Source organism: Calliopsis andreniformis, chromosome 1, assembly GCF_051401765.1.
Source record: "Calliopsis andreniformis isolate RMS-2024a chromosome 1, iyCalAndr_principal, whole genome shotgun sequence".
NCBI lineage: Eukaryota > Metazoa > Arthropoda > Insecta > Hymenoptera > Andrenidae > Calliopsis > Calliopsis andreniformis.
The window spans coordinates 9,867,690-9,889,862 of record NC_135062.1 but is presented as its reverse complement, the minus strand read 5'-3'; the positions used below and the strand labels follow the sequence as shown (position 1 = coordinate 9,889,862).

At 34.0% G+C, this 22,173-nt stretch overlaps 4 protein-coding genes across 7 annotated transcripts; 2 read left to right on the top strand and 2 right to left on the bottom strand.

The window, feature by feature from the left end:
* The first annotated feature begins 208 nt into the window (after positions 1 to 208).
* Positions 209 to 5,159, top strand: Egg (SET domain bifurcated histone lysine methyltransferase eggless). The gene is made up of 13 exons (XM_076377579.1): positions 209 to 439; positions 512 to 641; positions 718 to 861; positions 945 to 1,306; positions 1,385 to 1,614; positions 1,676 to 2,084; positions 2,157 to 2,387; positions 2,676 to 3,020; positions 3,268 to 3,435; positions 3,523 to 3,831; positions 4,033 to 4,307; positions 4,367 to 4,697; positions 4,785 to 5,159. The coding sequence occupies exons 1-13, from the start codon at positions 209 to 211 to the stop codon at positions 4,989 to 4,991; spliced, it is 3,372 nt and encodes a 1,123-aa protein (XP_076233694.1). The 3' UTR covers positions 4,992 to 5,159.
* Positions 5,160 to 5,251: 92 nt separating this feature from the next.
* Positions 5,252 to 7,386, bottom strand: LOC143178764 (myotrophin homolog). The gene is made up of 3 exons (XM_076377592.1): positions 7,210 to 7,386; positions 6,889 to 6,999; positions 5,252 to 6,484 (listed from the first exon to the last, which is right to left on the bottom strand). The coding sequence occupies exons 1-3, from the start codon at positions 7,276 to 7,278 to the stop codon at positions 6,308 to 6,310; spliced, it is 357 nt and encodes a 118-aa protein (XP_076233707.1). The 5' UTR covers positions 7,279 to 7,386; the 3' UTR covers positions 5,252 to 6,307.
* A 1,439-nt stretch (positions 7,387 to 8,825) lies between these two features.
* On the bottom strand, positions 8,826 to 15,581 carry Glo (heterogeneous nuclear ribonucleoprotein glorund). 2 transcript variants are annotated; one of them, XM_076378313.1, is made up of 10 exons: positions 15,456 to 15,581; positions 15,089 to 15,388; positions 14,436 to 14,702; positions 13,673 to 13,816; positions 12,714 to 12,852; positions 11,389 to 11,561; positions 10,675 to 10,886; positions 10,473 to 10,592; positions 10,299 to 10,398; positions 8,826 to 10,161 (listed from the first exon to the last, which is right to left on the bottom strand). In XM_076378313.1, exons 3-10 carry the CDS (start codon positions 14,692 to 14,694, stop codon positions 10,076 to 10,078), a joined length of 1,233 nt encoding a protein of 410 aa, XP_076234428.1. In that variant the 5' UTR covers positions 14,695 to 14,702; positions 15,089 to 15,388; positions 15,456 to 15,581; the 3' UTR covers positions 8,826 to 10,075. The 2 variants fall into 2 exon arrangements, with proteins under 2 accessions (XP_076234428.1, XP_076234436.1); XM_076378321.1 differs by having other exon boundaries at positions 10,675 to 10,868.
* Positions 15,582 to 15,946: 365 nt separating this feature from the next.
* Positions 15,947 to 21,783, top strand: Mats (MOB kinase activator-like 1). 3 transcript variants are annotated; one of them, XM_076376783.1, is made up of 5 exons: positions 15,947 to 16,175; positions 17,400 to 17,557; positions 17,646 to 17,873; positions 17,953 to 18,116; positions 18,199 to 21,783. In XM_076376783.1, exons 1-5 carry the CDS (start codon positions 16,162 to 16,164, stop codon positions 18,277 to 18,279), a joined length of 645 nt encoding a protein of 214 aa, XP_076232898.1. In that variant the 5' UTR covers positions 15,947 to 16,161; the 3' UTR covers positions 18,280 to 21,783. The 3 variants fall into 3 exon arrangements, with proteins under 3 accessions (XP_076232898.1, XP_076232886.1, XP_076232890.1); XM_076376771.1 differs by having other exon boundaries at positions 17,391 to 17,557; XM_076376775.1 differs by lacking the exon at positions 15,947 to 16,175 and having other exon boundaries at positions 17,377 to 17,557.
* Positions 21,784 to 22,173: the final 390 nt, after the last annotated feature.

Below are 22,173 nucleotides of genomic sequence, written 5' to 3'. Positions count from 1 at the left end.
TTAAGAAAGTATATTAAATAATTTGTTAAAACAGATAATTTAACCTGCTATTATTAGAAATACTTCCGTTTTTAGGGATTATTTCACATTTTAAGCGTTTAATCTTTAAAATCACTAAACTTAACCTACAATTTTATATGTTTTTGTTTATGCAGTCATTATATTGCTTTGTTGACTATTCAATTATCGGTAGAAATTAGTTTACAGGATGGAAGTTATCGAGCTTGTCTCAGATGATGATGCATCAGAGGACAACATGAAGGAAAACAAAAGCCCTAAAAGTTGTAATAGCAATTGTATAAATTTTCAATGTTCCTCTGGCATGGACATGAAATCAGCGCCTTTGTTTGCATGCGCTTTTTATGGAGTAAACACAGAGAAAAAGAAGGAACGGATGATATGCAAAATGTGTTTTAATGCTGCATTAGATCATCAGAAGGTGGAACTTCTCAAAATATTTGTACACGCGTAGAATTATATTACAAAGCATTTAAAACTTTAATATTTACAGCAATTAGTCACAGCTTTTGTAGACCGTAAACCATTATTGAAGTGTGAATTTCCTGATCATACAATGGAAGTAGAAATCTCTGATAGCGATGATTCTGATGATGATAAAAAGAAGGACACAAATGAAGAAGGTAAAACTAAAATGTGACTGTAATTTGTAAATAATATATGTTATTAATGAATATTATGCATTATATTTAATTACAGAAAAATACTTGCCTGAGGAAATGCTTGAGAGTATAGAGGGTATGCTAGAGAGCACGTTAAAAAGTGTCATTACAAAGTACGATGTTGACTATCAAATCAAAGAAGCACATGACACACTAAAATGTCAATGGGATAAAATAAATGGTATATACTTATCAGTAACATGCATGTGTACATATATATTTTTGTAAATTATAGATAAGATCATATATCATTTTTTGGAGTAGAAGAGAACGAAATTCTGGACAATACAGTTAGAGATCTGATGCGTACTATGGATACATTACGTAACAGTTTATACAATGAATTTAGACCACAAATTCAAATGCTTCAAGAGCTTCAAATAGACGATGGTGTTACGGATAATCATCTCTATCCACTGGTGGCAACAAAGAAAGTTACGCAAGTCCGAGTTCCACCAATATCGATACAAGATAGTCAACCCGAAATTTTGCCTATTGAACAAGAGAATAGACAAGTTGCAGCTTTAGATTTGCCTCCAGTAGGACTGCTTGTAAAGCCGCCGATAGATATAGATAGTACTGTGTATATTATGAAACATCCACTTATGCCATGGATTAAAGCAAAAGTTAATACACGTTATTTTCGTATAGACTTAGATTTTGTCAGAATAATTTCATACATTAATTAATATTTTATCTATCAGGTACAAACCGTAGTTTCAAGGAATCCTTTGCATTGCCGCGTGAAACTGTTGCAAAAGAAGTACAACTCTGTTATTAAATCCGTGTTCGGCAAACAAATTGCGGTTGCCGTAGTTAGTCAAGTCATAATTCCAGTTGCTACGCGAGTGATTGCAGTCTTTAGAGATGTTTCTTCTAGTAACTTTTATAGTGGAGTAATTGCTGAGCCACCAAAAGCAACGAATAAATATAGGTATATTTCTTACATAAAATTTGGCTTGAGATTACAATTTAACATGATTTCTTATGATTAGGTATTTGGTATTTTTTGATGACGGATATGCTCAGTACGTTGAACACAGATACATTTATTTGGTTGCTGAAGCTTGCAACAAGGTCTGGGAGGATATTCCCAATGAATCTCGAGATTTTGTGAAGAAGTATATAGAATCCTACCCTGAAAGGCCAATGGTGAAATTACAAACGGGCCAAATAGTTAAAACAGAATGGAATGGCAAATGGTGGATTGCCAGAGTAGTGCAGGTTGATGCAAGTTTAGTGCAAATGCATTTTGATGCTGATGGCAGGACAGAATGGATCTATAGAGGTTCTGCCAGATTAGGGCCTCTGTATCTTGAACTTCTGAAGGCCAATGCCAGACAGCAAGGACATCATGCTTCTGTGAATACGCCAAGCAGACATAGACTTCCTGTTATCTCTAATGTATGCAAATTATTAAGTATCTATTATACTTTTGTGCACGATACTAACACAAAAACAAAATTTATATTTCAGAAATGTAATTTACCATATGTTGAATATACATCTAATATAGAAGCGGAGGAAGAAAGAATCTCTCAAGCAGAAAAAGCACAGAATTCTATAGTAACTGAGACTGTAAGTACAACTACTCCAACTGCACCGCAAGCGCGTGCCGTTGCTAGAAAAAGTACTAGTAAAAAACAAACCGTAGATGCAAGTTCTTATACACCTAGTACAGAAACAAAACCATCGCACAGCATAGTTGTGAGTATATCAGATAAAATATCAGGCAAACAAGTAAGTTCTATCGCTCTTGAAGTTACAGTAAGATCGCTTGCTTTTGTTAAACAAAATAAGTCTATTTCCCAATTCACATTGGACTACCTGTTCCCAACAGGAAGATTGTTTATAACTCCATTTTTATAAAACTCAGAGTTTTTACTATAATCCTAAGCGACCTCTTAATTTCAAAAGCAACAGAACCTCTTTAATTACCTAATAACTGAACGAAAGTTACAGAGTTATCAGTGTAACGCTATTATTTCATTTCAGTACTATCAAACGCAGAACAAAATTCAAACGAAGAAATTCATCCCACATAAATGTGGTCCTCAATGTGTTCAGGGTATATCTTTCACGCCCGACGATTTAAGAGGATATTCGCCTCTGTCAATACCATTACTTTGCGGCTGGAACCGACAATTGTGTAAATATCCAAAAGGCAAAAAGGTCACATTATATCAAGCTCCGTGCGGCGTCCGATTAAGAAACATGGAAGAATTGCACCAGTACCTTCGTAGGACAGGAAGTCCTATGTCGGTCGATCTGTTCGATTTTGATTATTGGGTACACTGTCTGGCAGAATTCGTTTTAGACAAGTGTTTTATTAATATCAAGGTACGAGAAATCTTGAAAACATCGATCTCGATGATGAATAGACTGCTGATTTTTACGCAACTTCATATTTTTATAAACACAGCTAAAGAAATGGAATCAATATAAAAATTTGCTTTATCTATCAAGTACTGTATCACTTTACTTTTCATGTTTTGTATAATTTTTTACATTTTTGTAAACCCTATATACATAAAAATTCGCAGTTTAATGATGAACGTGTCTATAATGAAATTTTCTTTATCTGAAGGATCTTAGTTACGGCGTGGAAAATGTGCCAATACCATGTGTCAATGAGCTTGACCATACTCAACCAGATACCATTAGGTACAGCACTCAAAGAGAACCGACGGAAGGTGTCAACCTTAATCTAGATCCTAATTTTCTGTGTAGCTGTGATTGCGAAGATGATTGTCAAGTATGTCAATGTAATAATATTTAATATAACTGAGAGTGACAAAAGAAATTTTGTATTACCATAAAATATTGCGCCATTTCTTTTCAGGATAAAACAAAGTGTCAATGTTGGCAACTAACGATACAAGGTGCAACTCTTGGTGGAAGAGTACCTAACACATCTGTTGGTTATGTATACAAACGTTTACCAGAGCCGGTAACTACTGGAATTTATGAGTGTAATTCGAGATGTAAATGTGCTGTAAAAACTTGTCTTAATAGGGTGGTGCAACATCCATTGACGTTAAAATTACAAGTATTTAAGACAGCTCCTCGTGGTTGGGGCATAAGGTGTCTAAACGATATTCCTCTAGGATCTTTCATTTGTATATACGCTGGTAGATTACTTACCGAACAGGTAATTGCAACATAATATCTCTAGAATTGATTGGTGATGATGTAAGTTACTCTTTTGATTTGCTCTTGTCAATAAGGGAAGACCTAGCTCTGGGATAATTATTGTATGACCCTCTTGACCTGATATCATTTTCGCCGGTTATGCAGCCATGCAATGTTATCTACTTACATGCTGCAAAGTTTTTGATTTTTTTTATTGCAGGGAGCTAATGAAGGAGGTAAAAATTATGGAGATGAATATCTCGCTGAATTAGATTACGTAGAAGTAGTAGAAGGTATTAAGGAAGGCTATGAAAGCGATGTTCTCGAGCCAGAAATGCCACTGTCCACTCCAGAGGAAGATAAAAAGAAATGTTTGACAAGCGACGATGAGGACAACGCAAAAACAAATGGCAGTGATTCGGATGAAGACTTCGACATTAGAAAATACGTAAATTACAATGTAGAGTCTACGACAGAACCTTCCTCGTCCATCAGGTAAGTAACTAGAATAGTAACAATGATATAGTTTGTAAAATAATTACATCTGTTCGTAGGAAGCGACTTAGAAAACGAAAACGAGACGAGGTCGCTAATCATGACGGTTCTGAAGAAAACAGCGAGGATGGAAGTAGTACGAAAAATTCTGAGAGTCTCGTCAAATCTTCCAATAATGATAACCGATCTAATGATCAAGATGCAGTCACTGTGAGTGATGAAGAAGAAAACAGAGTCGGTAGACGCGAGCCTAGTAGATTTGATCCAACTGTAGAGCCAGCGCAGCTAGAAAGACCTAAATTCAAGTCAGTGAGAGACTTCTTTGGAGAAGATGAAGCGGTTTACATAATGGATGCTAAAACAACTGGAAATATTGGACGTTATTTAAATGTAATTTTAGCTTTGTATTATCATTATTAATATTTAAAATCCCAATTTGAACCGTAAACTATAAATTTGTTTAATATACTTTTTCAGCATTCCTGTGATCCAAATGTTTTCGTACAAAACGTATTCGTCGACACGCATGATGTAAGATTTCCATGGGTGGCATTTTTCGCCTTGAACTATATAAGAGCAGGACAAGAATTAACATGGAATTATAGTTACGATGTTGGAAGTATACCAGGCAAGGTAATCATATGCAAATGTGGTGCCTCTAATTGTAGAGGTCGACTTTTATAAAGTATGAGGATCTCAAATAGGTATAATAAATTAACGATCAAAGTTCTCCCTTCCCCCTTTTTTAAATTGTGTATTATGTGGTACTGAATTGTATGAGATATATTAAATAAAATTCATCTTTTATTACTAAAAAGAATGTTGTATTGTCATTTTTCAGTAATGAAAGAAAATATTGTGATTGTATTTTTTAAGTGCTTGTAAACATATTTATACAGTACTTCTTATTTGAAAATAGAAAATTTGTAAAGGAATTACTGTCATTGTCATTTTTGTTGTATTTATTGTTCATTAAAATATAAGCTAGTTTACAAAATAAAGTATACCTATAGTACAGAATAAACTGTATTGCATTTTACAAATCGTAATATTTCTTCCTGAGGTTATTTTAATATACTATTACAATATATTTTATGTGGCCATAAAGAACATAAAATTTTTGCAAAGATATATATCTCGCGGCTGTTAAAGTTAATACAGTCTTTATTCTTAATAATTGACATTAGGTAAAAGAATTTTGGCATTATAAAAAGATTCAATAGTATTGCGAATTCTGTGCTTATATATTGCAATTGATATTAAATAATAAATAAATGATAAATATGGGTTTAATAAAATACAACGATGTACATAACAATGATACATTGGCTTATTATTTTTGATTATTGTACACCTTTAAAACCTCTTAAAAGACATGTCAGGTAATTAGTACCATAAAGATAGTTCTTTAATCTTCTATAACTTATACATGTCTTCGTTAAAACTCAGTTAAATTATGTATGTATATCTCGAACCGAGTATTCAGTATTTTATATATTTATAGCTCATCCCCGCGAAAATATGGAACTAAAGCAGAATTACTGTTTTGATAAAAATTCGTAAAAAATGTATAAAAAAACTCGCAACATTTATAAATCAACAACAAATATTTCAAACACGACACATTGCTCCATATGAATGTATCAAAATATCTTTTGCTATATGCAGTTATATGCTTTAAAAATAAATTTGTTCCTATTAGCTTTGCAAAAAAGATTCATACGATATACTACCTTAAAGCTGAAAATTATACATACACTTTGAACTCCTAAGAATAACCATGTAAGAATATGAGTTTATGATTATACGCTCCAGACGTGCAATATATTATTATAAAACTACATTTGTGTACCTATACTTTTCTTTTAATTTAAAGTGCATAAATATGATAGTTTAGTCATATGCAAGAAATTAAGATAAAGCAATGGTGATACTTCTATGAGGACCATTAAAGTACTAAAATAACAAAATTATCGCTCTGTGTTCTGTTTGGCTTTGTGCTAGTGAAGCTTAAGCAGCTGTTTAATCTCATCTTTCTCTGCAACGTCCAAGTAACTGGTTCCATCTGGTGTCAGTCCATCTGGTTTAGCTCCTTTCTCTAATAATAATTTAACACAATTTGTATGACCCTCCCAAATCGCTGCTAGTAATGTTGTTATGCCATGTTTGTCTGTTGCCTACAAACAAATATTATCATTTACTATACTATACTGTATTCTTTACATACTGTACATCACTATATCAAGGTGGGGCCACTCAAGAGTCCTGATACTATCATTCCAACAAAATTAAACTGAAGTTGTCAAATTTTCAAATAATTTATGAATTTTTAAAGTTCTTTTTATGCCTGTTTAAAATTTTTGAATTCCAGTCCTTGAAAATTCGTATTTGAACTCTGAGTAATTCTACCTTTAAGATAAGAGTTAATACTTCTATATATGGTTTTACTATGATTAATCTTAATCAAATGTATTAGAAAACATAGTAAAAGAATAATTCATATAAAAGACCTATATAAAAGTCTGTGTCACAAATTAAGTCACTTTCATGGATATTAATCTAACTTTTAAAGAATACTTACATTTGCATTTGCACCTTTATCCAACAGGTATCTAACTACTTCACTTTGACCATAATCAGCCGCATAATGCAAAGGTGTCCTTCCATCAATCATTTGATTGACATCAATATTCTGTTAAAAGAAAATATTAACATGATTTCACGTTTATTTAGCGACATGGAAAATGTGTTACATTTAAAATAGATATATACAAAGTTTTGTACGAAGCTTATCAAATGTATTAGGAAATTTCAAAACAAATATCATTATGACATATCTAATTAGTTAACAATCAGAAAGCAGCAAAAGAAAAACAAGGACGATTTGACGTTTTATATTTGCCTTATTCTCAACGATATCCCGCACTTGCTCCAAATCACCATTTTTTATACCCCAAACAAGTTCACTCATTTTCGTTGAGATCTATCGAGAGATATTTGTCAGCGGTGCACAGAGCTTTCACAATGTCCACGTTTATTCTACTTGGTTCACACTCGTACAGTTCACGTTCATTAAATTTGGTTAAATAGTGAATTTTGCTAGAACAATTTTCCATGTTGCCAACATATGTAACAGTAACACGTAGGATTTTCGAATCGTTTAGAGTACCAACATCAAAAGTAATTATTCACGAGGAGTCAAGATAATTTTTTGCAAATTTTATTCTTTATAGGAGATTGTAAGACTATGGGCACGACATAAATATAAATAAAACTTAAAACGTTTTGATAATATTTCAATACTGTTGAAATTTGTTTATTTATTAATTTATTTGCAAAATGAGCCTTCAGGACATCCAAAAAGGTATTCAAATTTATTATGTGACGGTTTCGAAAGAAAATTTTGCGTAATTATTGCAAAAATAAGGTTTTATAAATTTATAAGGAGGCTACGCCTTTGGATTTAGAAATTTTTTGTGGCGGCGCCTATGGCCCTCCCGCGTGAAAGTTTGTGGGCGAGGGACGCGCGGGTGGAAACTCAAAAAAATTCTCTTCCCTAGATGGCGCCACTATCACCTCTGACTTAGGACTATATTATCAAACTTTGATGCCCCTTTTCCAAAAATTAATTAATCCTTTATAAAGCAATTAGTTAGCAATATTACAATACAAATCGGTGGCAAGTAGCTCTGATTAATTATAAATAACGTGTATATGTCGATAGAGTAACAAATAATGCTACGAGTAGGTAAAGAAGAATGAATTACTTATTGTAGCTTTAATAATAAAGTGTTCGTTTATTTATTTATATATTTGACAATTTCCAAGCTCCTCTTATATATTTTTCTACGTTTTAAGATTAAAAACTGGTTCATAGATCAGTTTTTTAATATTATTAACATTTTGTTCTGTGGGGTACCAACACCTAATAATACGATCTTGAATTGAGGTACTAGTGGCGCCATCTAGTGAAGAGAATTTTTTTGAGTTTCCACCCGCGCGTCCCTCGCCCACAAACTTTCACGCGGGAGGGCCATAGGCGCCGCCACAAAAAATTTCTAAATCCAAAGGCGTCGCCTCCTTATGAATTCATAAAACCTCATGTTTAGAATAATTACGCAATATTTTCGTTCGAAACTTTTACATATTAAATTCTAATCTTCTTTTGAGTGTTCTAAAGGCTCATTATATGAATAAATTAGTAAATAATTAAGTTGTTCTAGTTTTATATAATTTGAATAGGGATAGATTAGTTCATAGGTTCGCCGCTAGATGGATGGGCATTTCGTTGTCCATATTTTGAACAGATTTTGTTACCTTCCTTTTAAAAATAAATAAATGAATTTTAGCACAGTTAAAGAATAATAAATTAATATTAGATTTAGATCTCAGAAGAAACTAATTAAATTTGTAGGTAAATACGTACATACGTTTTAAAAAATGGATATCAACTTTATCATTAAACTTTAAAAATATTAGTTATGATATGGCCACAAAAAAAAACAGAATAGGCAGTAATTATGAAGATAATATTTATTGTTATATTTTATAAAACACAGGTCACATCAAACATACGCCATTTCTATTTGAATTTCATGCACAAGATAATTTCTAAGGATACAATTTCTTTTTTACGAATAGTCTCTTCTCATGTACAAAATGTAAGGTCCTAAATGAATACAAGCATTCCCGCATCGTTTACATTCATTTGCACAATGAAAGATAAAGGAGTATTCTATCTTTTTTCATTTATACACGACGAAACGTTACACAATTTTCTTTTCTTTTATATCTATCCTCAAAACGCTCGTAGAGCTAAATTTGACTACAAGTAAGATTCACACGATCCAAAGCAAATACTAGATTCTTTGTAAATGCCAAATGTGGAATAGAGTCAAACTGTATTTCGTGTGAAGTAATTGCTCTCGTTCTCGCTCTCGCTCTCTCTTTCTCTCTTTTATTATTTAGAAAGACTCGTGCTCGACAAAGTTAACGTAACACTATTATAAATGTAACTGTGAATTACTCTGATAAATATATTTTACAGATATTGAAATAAAACATTGAAGCGCTTGCACTCGATGTGAACTAACTATATCCCGCGCGAATGCAAACGTATTGTTTCCTAGCTTTGCCGATAACTTGTCGAAGCTGTTATATAATTTATAAATATACTTATTTTATAATATTATCAGAATTTGGAACACTTCCGTGAGGTCTCGATTAAGCAACGGATGTACAATGCGTCGAATAGGGATATATACGAAAACAGAAAGAAGTTTGAGTGAACTTTTATGACTTAGATTTTTATAAGATAAAGTGGAATTATATAATAATACACTAATAATTTTTTAAAATATCAATTGTCTTTTAAAAAGTGCTTTCGATTTAAGACTGAACTATAGGCGATGTCGTCTTAATGTAATGTAATGTTCAATGTTTTTCGTAAAAATACAAATGAAAATGAAAGAAACAGTAAACGAAATGAAACTTAATAAATTCTGATAAATTGATTTTCCTTTTAATAAGATTTAACTAATTAACGTCTATCAATATTTTGATATTATCAAAACTGAAACATAAGTTTTATGTTATAATTAATGAATAACTGTAGTTCACAGAACGTAGTGAAAAAATATCAATCGTGATCTAATTCATTGCAATACAGAAACGTAATTTGTATTCTGACGATAAAATTCAATGTGTTAAAACTTTAATTCGCAATACGTTCTTTATCGTCGATAGCGTAAGAAACGCGACATCCGGCCTCAAAAACTATTATAGTTATTCCCCCCTAGTTGGGAACTGAAACCTCTGTTGGGAGAATATCCTGGCCTGAAGTTGTTCCCCAAACCTAGCAACGTGAATAAAACATTTCAGTGTTTCCAATAATAGAAAAAAAAAAAATTAAATAACAATCTGTTAGTTCAATTGGTTAATACAAAAGAATGAACGAACAGTAAAAATTATTTTTGCAAACAGCAAACATACCACCACAGAAGTTTCCGATGCCACCTAGTGACATTCCACTTGAACCGCCAGTTGAGTTCAGGAATAATTCAATGTACCTATGAGACATGTGACTCTTGTCCTATAATAGAATAAAATAGTTAGATACAATTTATTAGGTAAATTTTGCAAAGAATAAGACAAAGTTAAACAAACCTTAGACATTGCCTTTACTGCCTCTTCATGGGTTGCAAATTCTACATCAGCTTCTCCAGAAGGACGCCCACCATTTTCAAGAATAATTCGAACATTCACTGGTTCGATAGGTCTGAAGAACTATAATCGAAAAATTATAAATATAGCAGTAACAAATCTGTGAAGACAATATGATAAATTTTTACTATTTAAGAAAACCTACGTCAGCTATATCTTGCTCAGTGGCTTTGAATGGCAATCCACGCATATGTATACTGTGAATACCAGAATTACCACCCCATGTATCACCACTTCCCCTGAAATTTCCACCCTTCATATCCATACCACCTCGCATACCCATACCACCTCCACGAGAATCAAAATTGTTGCCACTTCCCCATGGGCCTCCATCGAAATCTGTGCGAGTTTTAAATACTAATTAAAATTATTCTGCTTTCTTAAATTTTGGAACGTGAGCAATACAAGTGTTTAACCCTTTTAGTATATGTTTTTTGTCATTAATTACAAGCTTTAAGTTATGAAAAACAATTTTTTTTCTTTTTCTTATGTAAAACCACATACAGTTCATAGCAGGGTTGCTATATGAATTTCTTCTTTAGATATAGTGGAGGAAATTGGGTGAGGGAAGAAATAACTGATGTTCTATTTAGTATAAGTATAGTTATAGATCTAGGCCCTAGATAGGACAGCTGTTATTTCTTCTCCAACCTTCCAATTTTCCTCACAATTCCTAAGAAGAAAATTAGTATGGCAACCCTGGTTCATAGTAAAAAAGTGTAAAGGTATCTCTATTTTTAAGAAAAATATTCTAATTTTACCAAATGTCTGCAGAAATTTTTCCAGAGAATTTTAGGGCACAAGATAGAAATCTTGTAAAATACTAAAAGGGTTAATTATATTTTATATAATGTATTACCTCTATTTCTGGAACCTCTAGCATTGTTGCTGAAACGGTTCATCCCACCGAAACGAGCACCTCGATCATAAGGAGCTGGTCTCTGATTAAACCCACCCATTGGTCCTCCCCGCATTTTTGGCCCGATGCTAGCGCGGACTTCCGATAAGCTGCTTCGGAAGATTTCGATGTACCTGTTAAGATCGATATCGAGCCGTTAATATCTTGGCAATCGAGTTACTGCCGTTAATAATCGGCTGCCTTTAAATAAGAAAAATTCGATGCAAATATATCAATGAGCAAAAAGTCTGGATCTTGAAATTAAAGAGAGATATACAAAGTATGAAATATGAATCTGAAATCTGCACAGAGTAGGTATATAGTTTAATCCTAATGTTGAAACAAAGGTATGATTCGAAGGAAAATATTCATATTAAAGAAACTTTTTAACGGATCAACGGCTCATACTACACCTCCACGTATTTATAAAACATTGTGTAGATACCCTCCCTCGAGGATATTGCGTACTGACATATTTATGCCACCCTAGCCCTCGAGATGCTGATGATCCTCAGGCATATATGACAATTACAATTGCACTTTATGCAGTCAAATGAAAATAAACACTGGTATCGAGAAGCGATACAACTAAAGGGGAATACCTTAGAATTCAGAAGTTGAACGATCTTAGAGAAAGCTAGGAAATGTTCAAGTTAGCATATCATATTATACTACCATGACAATAAACGTTTCCGTGCAATTAGGAACTGATACGTTACTGGTGACTTTGTAAAAACTGTGCAAAGCTTTCGGGCTTAAATGATCCTTTTGCATAAAATTGTACAATTGTGCAATTGTCAAACAGGTGTGTGCCAAATTAGATCGATGATTACTACCTCTGGAGTGCCCACCCATCCTCTGGGTTAGCCCTACCCACCTCCCATGGGGTTTGGTGACGATGTAAGGGGGTACCTCCCGCCCGGCACCCACCCATAGGTTTCAGTTGGGCCAACAGTACTTTCGCTTACGTACGACTAACTTCCTTTTATTTATATTTAGAGAGAAGCAGTTTCCTTATGCGACCAATTTCTATTTAGCGATTAAAAATATATGTGCATTTATTATGAAGAAGAGTTAGAAGAATTGATGGTGGTTGGCTTTTGGAAATGTTTTCTTACTTTTCTTGCTTTTCTGTTCATGGCGTGAGTAATAAAGAAACTGCATCTGTTCAAGAGCTCGTTCCCGCTATTTACTAACAAAATTGATATACCTACATGTACTACGATCATAAAATGATATTGAAAAGTCATAAGTATACCCAAACCCAGCTAGCGTCAGTGCCCCACCTGTGTCCTATCTTTTCCTTGTGTTTCTGCAGAGCGCGCTCCGCAACATCTTTGTTAACAAATTGAACGTAAGCCTCCCCAGTACTGCGGCCCGTGTAGTCTGTCGGTAGTGAAATCCCGTTCGGCAATATCTCCAACCCTGACCCACACATAATCAAACATCGACATTGTAGCGTATCACCCATTATTAATTAAAGTATCGTCAGTTTATTAAAACCCTTACAAAGAAGCAAGATTTTAAGATCCTTTGCACGTTACGTGCAAAACGTCTCGCTCCAAAAATGTACTTTCTTTTAATAGTCAAAAAGATAATAACAATAAAAAAAAAATTGTTTATTACGCCGAAGTTAAGAATTAAGTTCTACCTTTAAAAACACAAAGGTATACGTTTGTAAATAAAATATAAAGTACATGTAAATCATAATGAAAGTTCTTCAATTCAGGGCTAGTCAAACATAAGTACTTCGGTTTCCAGTCTTAAATCTTAACTCAGGCCATTCAATTAGAAACACAGAGACACTGCTTAAGACGGGTATACAACTTCAGATCGTGAAAAATCTTTGCTTTAGTTGTAATGTAATGGAACGAATTTTAATGTAATTATCTACCTTAAGGAAGAATCACTGTTATTTGAATTTGATTTAAGACAAACGTGTCTATCTTAGTTAAAGATCTTTTTCCAATATTGATTGTACATATTTATTCTGCAAACTGAAAGGGAAATAAAAAAATATTTTTCTACTATTAATTACATATCATGTAATGAACTATAACCATCGGAGGCATACAGTCCCTGTGGTTCAAGATTAATTTTTTAATTAACTAAAATCATACAAGGGAAATAATTTGATAAAAAAAATAAGGATATGTTGGTTCTAACAAAGCTTAAGTGAATCTCTAATATTACAATAAAGAAAAAGTAGCTAGAAATACAAAGATATGTATGTTGCATAAAATACCTGAGAAGAATTGTGCTATTTCTTCCTTGGAACATCCAAATGGTAACCCTCGTAGCCTCACACAACCATCATCCATAGCATTTTCCAGATTCAAACCACTTCTTTTGACCACCCATTTCATTTCACCTACTTTTGCTTTAAAAACTGTGGTGAAAAGAAATTAATAAATAATCTTTTAGAGATTTTAATGTTCAAATATCAACATTTATTGTACCAAGATGAAGTCACTCAAAGCTTAAATGCAGAGTTTCAGCAATTAGAAACTAGAAATGGAAGCAAAAGAGGGTAATTCTTCCACTTGGAGACTCAAAGACAGCATTGTCATAAAAGCATTGCACCAAGAACACTGTGTCCTTATACACTATCTATTGATTTTCAGTAAAGAAATGCATAAGAGCAATGTGGGCCTCTTAGGTCAAAATAGAATCCTATTGTGATGTCTTGGTGTTATCACTGTCTTTGAGTTCCCAAATAAGAGTATTACCTTATGCAAAAGGACTTAATGTTTGAGAATCTGAAAATTTTAAATCACCTATGTTGAAGAAATAGTATTATGGTGCATTTAAACCATGCAAACAAATGCCTGTTTATCTCCCACTTCAGCAAAATGTAAGTGACATAAGCATTCTTTCATTCATTCATAATAATTCAATTCTTCTGAAGGTGGGAGAAGAACAAGTATTTGTTCACTTAGTCTAAACACATTATTAGAATCCTTGAGAGGCCGTATCTTGGTATGTTATTTTACACATATTTAACTTGCCTTCTATGTAACGGTGACCCATGTGATCTCTATCTCTTTTACAAGCCTTTGCAATATCTTCAGGTGTGTCCATTTCTACGTAAGCTTCTCCACTAGGACGACCTTCTCGAGACATAGTCATATGGACACCATTTTTACCATTAGATATAGAACAGTCACTGAAGAATTTCATGATTTCATCAACAGTGGTGGACCAAGGAAGTCCACGTAATTTAACAACATAGCCCTCATCATCGTGATCTCCACTGCCGTTTGACATGGTTTAATCTAAAACAAATTATAAATACAGGTAAACACACTCCTTTTTTAAATTATAAAGCATCAGCTCAAATGGAAATTAGAAGCTTCTGGTAATCACTACTTATCAGTAGGGTAACTAACAATAAGCTGAGACAGCAATTCAGCAATTTGAAGGTCACAGGGGATCAAGAGGTTGAAATACATTGAAGCATGACGTAAATGCTGTATAATTAGTATTCATTAAAATACATGCTGATTGTACGCAAACAAAGAACAAGCAAGACTCAAAATACAGAACTGGAAAAATTTCGGAGTAAATTCCCAACAAGAGAAACTTATCGATATCCTTTTATAAATTCCCACGAATGAAATTTATTTATTTTTCTAATTACAAATATTTTATAGATACTTACATATCCTCGATTACGGGTTACAAGTTATAAGGAATCACAATTACAGTTTAATTGACAGTAAATGCTCGGCCAACACCACGCTCACAAGACTATCAGCAAAATGGCGTTCGTCTCACTAATGTTTAAGGGTGGTTCACAAATATCAATGAGATATACACCATCAACGTTGCAATTTTATTACAGAATTTCCTCCCATTCCAAGAAATATGAAACTTCTCAGTTTATCAAAAGTTTTAGCACCGCGATAGCTTATCGTGCGATAGAGGTTGATTTTAATGCGTTCCTTCTTTCACACAAGATCTGCATAAAAGAAAAACGTAAAGTAATCGTAGACCGAAATTTACGAACACATAAAATATATACCCACCCACACAAATCAAATCTTGTTTAAAATTAATTAAGAAAGTTGGTTCATTACCAAAAGAATTATATTAAAGACGTGATAGAGTGCATTAACATATGCGAGCTCCAATTAATAAATAATTATGTCGCAACTACACGTAACTTAAGTTATTGGTTTTCTTCGGTGTTCCTAAATCTATCAAGAATTACCCGATTCCTATTAATGGCGCGTTTACAATAAAATCAATAAAAGGAAATCTGTAATAAACAGAAAATATATTTTTTAAAATTAAACCAAACTTCAAGTTACTGAAGATATTCCTTACGACTCGAACTTAGGTCAGAAAATCTAGAATACATACTATATCGATCTTCCACTAGAATTACCAAACATTAGGTAACGTAAGAACAGAAAGTCCTATAAAACGCAAAATCCCCGCGCAAAATGGAAAGTTACATGTCTAAAATCACGTCCACGTAGAGGTCGTGACCGAGTCCCAAAAAGGTAGACTCCCGTACAGCAGTGAAACGATTGAAGTCGAGAGATCGTGCAAAAGGTAGTTGACAAAACGTCTATCGTGCAATTGCGGGGAGAGGTGCATGGTGTACTTTAACGATCATAATCAGCAGTTAAATTCCCCTGTGATCGACACCTGGAGGAAGATCGACGACACGTGCAGCTGTGTGGCAGTTAATCGAATATCACCCGACAGGTCATCCGTGAGCGCACAATGAGCTTCCTATTGTAAGTCTTTTCCCTTCGAATCAAGTAAAAATTTCAAGTGTGCTTCTGTTTCCTTCGAGGTCCCTCGTCCACTCGATGCAAGACGAAGGAGGATCACAAGCTGACTTAGCTAAACGTGGATACTTATTTATTGTTCGACGATTCTCGCCAATTTCGTTGGCGAGTGACAAATGACAGGCGTAGGAGAATCGGCAATTCTTGTCGCGTAGGACCGGGTGATTGTTAGGAGGAATAATTATTGACAGAAACCGCCTGGTCAGCTCACGCTCGCTTCTCTAAGCACAGCTAATTTAGGTCCTCGACCCATTCCACTCGAATTCGTGTACATCGCGATCGACCAATCGGTGGATACCTAAAAATAGCGCGATGCCATAATTTCTTTCAAATTTCTTCGTTTTTCCTGGTCGATCCTGGCCTCCTCCCTTCCTGCCCGCTTTCACTCGCATTCGTCATACGTCAAATTTATCGCGTGGACGTTCGTTATCTGTGAATCGCATCGCTTGGAAATAGAATTTGTTTTCCGCAGTTCCTTCTGCCATCGACGTGATCGAAATCGATCGGAGACGTTTTGGATGACCCAAACTGGATTGCTTGCAGAGCTTTTATTTTCATACCTGTCTTTAACTCCGTTTCATAGCGCTTCTTTTTGCTGCTCTAATGACATAACTAACAAATTTCTTATCTTTGAGTTATTTGTATGGAGAGAATGGTTCTTGCAGTGAATGTAAATATTATTCTATTTTTTTCAAAATTGTGAATTTTGAGTTATGTCATTGGCGCTGTAAATGAGCAACATGTATACTAGTTCTCTTATTTCAACTTGCATAATGTTTCAAAAGTGGCAGACTTAAATAAAATATGTTTTTCAAAGAAAGCAAAAAACTGTTTATGAGCTTGGAAGAAAATTATTTACTAAATGAATAATAATATTCACATAAAGAGTAGTTTTACCTCATACATGTTTTCTTACCTAACACTTGAACTATGGAAATCATTATTTATTTTTAACTGTATGTCAAAATCGTAGATTGTTAAAAAAGTACCTAATTTATGGAAATAACGTTTATTTATATGCTGTTTTTATTGTACTCAACATTAACTGAGAAAAGAATAAAATTTGTGAAGTATAAATATTGTGTCACTTTTGAAATTCATTTGCAATATATTCATCACATACAGCTTTAGCTAAAAAACTGTTTTCATGGGTTTTTTAAGTGGAAGCAGGTCCTCGAAAACCTTCAAGCCAAAGAAGAATATTCCTGAGGGAACTCATCAGTATGACTTGATGAAACATGCAGCTGCTACCCTAGGGTCAGGGAACTTGAAACTAGCTGTTATGCTTCCGGAAGGAGAAGACTTGAATGAATGGGTTGCAGTAAATAGTATGTACCTAATTATGTACCTAGTTACATTAATTTAATATGAATGCATTCCTTGGAACAATAGAAGTAATTGCTTGTTCTGTTTCAGCTGTTGATTTTTTCAATCAAATCAACATGTTATATGGCACCATCACAGAATTTTGTACAGAAGAAAGTTGCCCCATTATGTCTGCGGGACCAAAATATGAGTACCATTGGGCTGATGGGCATACTGTTAAGAAACCAATTAAATGTTCTGCACCAAAATATATTGACTATTTAATGACCTGGGTGCAGGATCAATTAGACGATGAAACACTCTTCCCTTCCAAGATTGGTAAATAATATTTTTCTATCAGACAAAATATTGTGATCAAACAGTGGCATTAACATACTAAAAAATTCTGTTTGCGTAGGTGTTCCCTTCCCAAAAAATTTCTTGTCCATTGCCAAGACAATATTGAAGCGATTGTTCAGAGTATATGCGCATATCTATCACCAACACTTCAGTGAAGTGGTACAGCTCGGGGAGGAGGCACATTTAAACACATCGTTCAAGCACTTTATATTTTTCGTTCAGGTAAAGGGCATGAAATAAAATGAAATCGTTCAAAGAGACGAAACATTAGATAATTCTAATTTTTTGTTTGCATGTGTTGCAGGAATTCAATTTAATAGAGAGAAGAGAACTAGCACCATTACAGGAATTAATAGAGAAACTAACAGCAAAAGACGCCCGATGAACGGTCTCGTTCGTTGTCCTAAAACTCCTCCAAAGAATCTCACCCATGCTATCTTGTCACAAACATCTAACCGCGCATGTTATTTAATTGATCCAACCATTGCTAACGCAATCATTGTCTCGAACCAGGAATTCTACAGATCGTACGACAATTCTAATCATTTATGAGAAGCGACTGATGGTACACATTTTATAAATTAACAGCGGACATTAAATGAAAAACAATACTCGAAGAAAGGTTTGATTGTTTGCAGGAAGTCGGTAAAATTGTGAAGAACAATCGATGGGGTGAGGAACACTAATGTAGACTTTTGTAAAATAGTTATACATCTGATACGCGTTATAGTCCTCGTTTTGTTTTATCTCTTGAAAAAACAATGAAACGTTGTTTATTTTATTAGTCGAGATGTCTCTGTGAATTCGTGATTTCTAATGCGTAACAAGTTTTTATATTGGAAATTTTCATGCTGTAGTGGCGTTCGAGTTCTAAAAGAGGGTTTGTGATCCGTATCGCGTATATGTAGAACAGACTTAGGTTTAGAAAAACGTTCAAACAACGATGATACTCAATTTTCTATTTTTTCATCGTTCGATATTCCCTTTTCAACTACCATGTTACGCAATTTTATTACCCATTATCTTTCTTTAGAAAGTATCATCATTTTTAAATGATAGTGACGATACACGGTTTATCTGACGAACGAGTTATCTCAAATTGTGTTCTCTTTTTTTCCACTGAAATACAATTTGAGATTTTACATGTTCATGATTGTCGAATGAATCGAATGACTCGGACTATATAAATGTTTATATCACATGATACTGCACATTGTTGGTATATAATGTTATTAAGTTAATATAATGCTATTATATTATTTCATAATATGTAATTAGTTTAGACGTTTACCATGTTAAGCGCTTAATAGAAATTATTTATAGAGTTAGGGATTTTATACGCACTACACTTTTTATCCTTTACACGAGTGAGTTTTGAGTCTGTTTCTATTTTAGAAAGCATAGTTATATTTTAGGCCGTTTGCGTCGTACTGGGAAAAATTTCTAACGAATTGCATCACGATAAAATCGCTTATTCCTTCAATCAACCGACGCACACTAACGATCGACGACACTTCTGCTCGAAGATAGAATCTTTATTCGATCAATCGCGATTTTACTGCTTTTAGAAATTAATTCGATGGATACAGGGTATCCCAGAAGGAACGCAAAGGGCGAAACTTTTTGCATACAAATTGATGAACAAGCGTGTACTGCTGATAGGGTACACGTACCCGTGTGTTATTGCGATATTAAGAGTAATTTGATAGCGATATCGAATAGAATATATTCGTTTATAGCGCGTTCTGCCACGTACGAATCGTTTTCTTGCTTCTAGAACGAGACGAGATGTTAATGTATACATAATATAATGCTTACTGTTTCCACACGCAGCGAGCTGCATCGTTGCAACCAAGTATTAAAGCGACGCATATTGTATCCGCTTCACCGTAACTAGAAATACTCCATAGATGTTTTCTGTTCGCACTCTGCCCTTCGCTGTGATCAGAGCTCGCATTTTGAACATAATGTGCAAGGCTTACGTGGACAGATAAATTTATGTAAGCTACCGTATCGTTGTCAATGTAAACGATGACTATTCGAGAAAGGGAAAGGGATGAACAGGCACTTCGGTCTTTGCTTTGAAAAGAAGCCTGAGGATAAGCGTTGCATGAAATAGTTAATAAATTTCGAGGGAAACAACGAAAAGCAACAGGGCTTTCCATTGCTTTTTCTAACTGAAATTGGATACGATTTTAATGGAGGAGTAAGACGTTTTATCGCTGAATTAATATTAGATTTTAATACAGAAAAATAACAGACAAGCCCTGCGCTGCATTCGGTAATTATTTTATGAATCGCTTATGCCATGGCAGTCTGGATGTATCTTCAGTGTACCTAAAGTTAGAAATAAATAGGAATTCACGAGGCATTTGTACGGGGGAAAAACACAGACGAGCTAAATTTTCTATCGCGTATATAATACTGAGAGGCGTACGTGTTCGCATTTAAAATAAATAATATTTTTTTAAATGTTTGCGGACCGAGAACACATACACACACACGTGCACACACACCCACACATACACAAAAAGACGCGTTTTCTTTCATTCTCGACCGGGACCGTAAAACCACGTCGCGACATCGTAATTCATGTGATACACTTTTCATGTTAATCGCGAGGATCAATGAGGAATTTCACGAGGTCCAGGACTAGTATAAAAATGTATTTTATTATGAACGACTGTAAACGAGTAGCTTTGATATTTATCGACGATAAGGAAGGAAACGGAGGACGGAAAGATAGCTTTCAATGATGGAATCTGAAGTTGTGGTGTTTACAGACGCGGTAAATGTAAAACGTATATTTAATAACAATAATAATGGCTCGTAACGACGATTAATATATTGTATTCAGTACTTAAAGAAGGAACCGGAAGTTGTACCTTATAGAGACAGTTTTTCCTACAGTGGTAACGATTTTGGTCTTCTTTGGGACCATGGTCGTTGAATTAGTGTTGTCAGCTAGATGTTATTTTACACAATAACACCGTTGTATGAATTACTATTAGTATTACTGATACTATTATTACTACTGTCTTTATTGCTATTTATACACACAAACGTATGGCGCTAAATTATCATCTTTCATCTTTGAATCTGTTCCACGTTCTTTTTGGACTAATCTGGAGGAAAATTATTTTCTATGCATATGTACGAGAACGATGAATGAAATTTCAACGATCAACATCTTTTCAAGGCTATGCTTTTTTTCTTCAAGCCGGTATCTTCTTGGCATCACTGAAAGCTCTTTCCAATTGCAAGTTGAACATATTTTCAATTGTTTCACTGACACTTTATAATTATTACAGTTGGAATAAGGTCAACTAGTTGCTCAAGAACATTTGGATCTTCAACTTTATACAATGTCAAATAGTTCTCTTTTATAAAAAAGAAATGGATACTTGAGCAGCCAGTTGATATTGTTCCGACTCTGACAGCGCTACACGAGCGTTTCTTCTTCTCTTTTCAGTTCCATATGAATTATATGAGAAAATTCAGAAAATGAAAAATAGAAAAAGCTTCAAATGTATTACCAAATAGGCTTATTTAAATGACGGATTACCATTACCACCATAATTACGCAAAATTGTATAACGCAATGATTATAATTGTTACTATCTCTTTTTGTAAATAAAAGAAGGAAGACGCTCGTACAATTCTTTTAATTAAATGTTTAAGAATTTTATTAGTTCTTACAAGTCTCATTAAAAAAACTGTGTGAAGGAAAATTGATAACATAAATTCAGCATTATTTCAAGCTCTTTTTTTGCAAAGAGCTTTCAGAGCATCGATTCATTGTCCACAATCGTTTCGTAAACGACGCTGGTGATATATTTGTGCAATGTAAATAGTATTTTTCTCAAAATAAACGAGAGTCCACGCGTAACCACGAAACAATGGCATTTTTTACGCGCTCCCATTAATCTGGATTTTATGCAACTAGAAGAGCATACTCGCCTCGAGATGCAACCGATTTTTCTAGTCATTTCAGTAAAAATTTTGTTAAAAAATATTACTGACCTAATTCATCAAAGATAATAAATTGCATCCTTTGCTCGCAAAACATCTGTTTCTCAACCTCTGCTGTTTATCATAATAATAACAATTTCGTCTGCAAATGCACTGCGATATATCTTTATCACAGTCATTCGAGTATCGTTTGTCAGAGGTTCAAGTTTGCGAGAGGTTCAAGAGGATACTGTGTCAAGTCATTGAAGAAGATTCGAACATGTTCATCAAATGAAAAAAAAATCTACTTATAAATTCACTTAGGTAA

Coding starts and splice junctions, on each gene's coding strand:
- Glo (XM_076378313.1), bottom strand. CDS start 14,694: ATGTCAAACGGCAGTGGAGATCACGATGATGAGGGCTATGTTGTTAAA. Junction 11,562..12,713: donor AAGGAAAAGATAGGACACAG/GTGGGGCACTGA, acceptor CGATCTTAACAG/GTACATCGAAATCTTCCGAA. Junction 10,162..10,298: donor CATCGGAAACTTCTGTGGTG/GTATGTTTGCTG, acceptor TCACGTTGCTAG/GTTTGGGGAACAACTTCAGG.
- Mats (XM_076376771.1), top strand. Junction 17,558..17,645: donor TGAATGGGTTGCAGTAAATA/GTATGTACCTAA, acceptor GTTCTGTTTCAG/CTGTTGATTTTTTCAATCAA. Junction 18,117..18,198: donor ACTTTATATTTTTCGTTCAG/GTAAAGGGCATG, acceptor CATGTGTTGCAG/GAATTCAATTTAATAGAGAG.
- Egg (XM_076377579.1), top strand. CDS start 209: ATGGAAGTTATCGAGCTTGTCTCAGATGATGATGCATCAGAGGACAAC. Junction 440..511: donor CTGCATTAGATCATCAGAAG/GTGGAACTTCTC, acceptor TAATATTTACAG/CAATTAGTCACAGCTTTTGT. Junction 3,021..3,267: donor AGTGTTTTATTAATATCAAG/GTACGAGAAATC, acceptor CTTTATCTGAAG/GATCTTAGTTACGGCGTGGA.
- LOC143178764 (XM_076377592.1), bottom strand. CDS start 7,278: ATGAGTGAACTTGTTTGGGGTATAAAAAATGGTGATTTGGAGCAAGTG. Junction 7,000..7,209: donor GGGATATCGTTGAGAATAAG/GCAAATATAAAA, acceptor TTCTTTTAACAG/AATATTGATGTCAATCAAAT. Junction 6,485..6,888: donor ATAAAGGTGCAAATGCAAAT/GTAAGTATTCTT, acceptor ATTTGTTTGTAG/GCAACAGACAAACATGGCAT.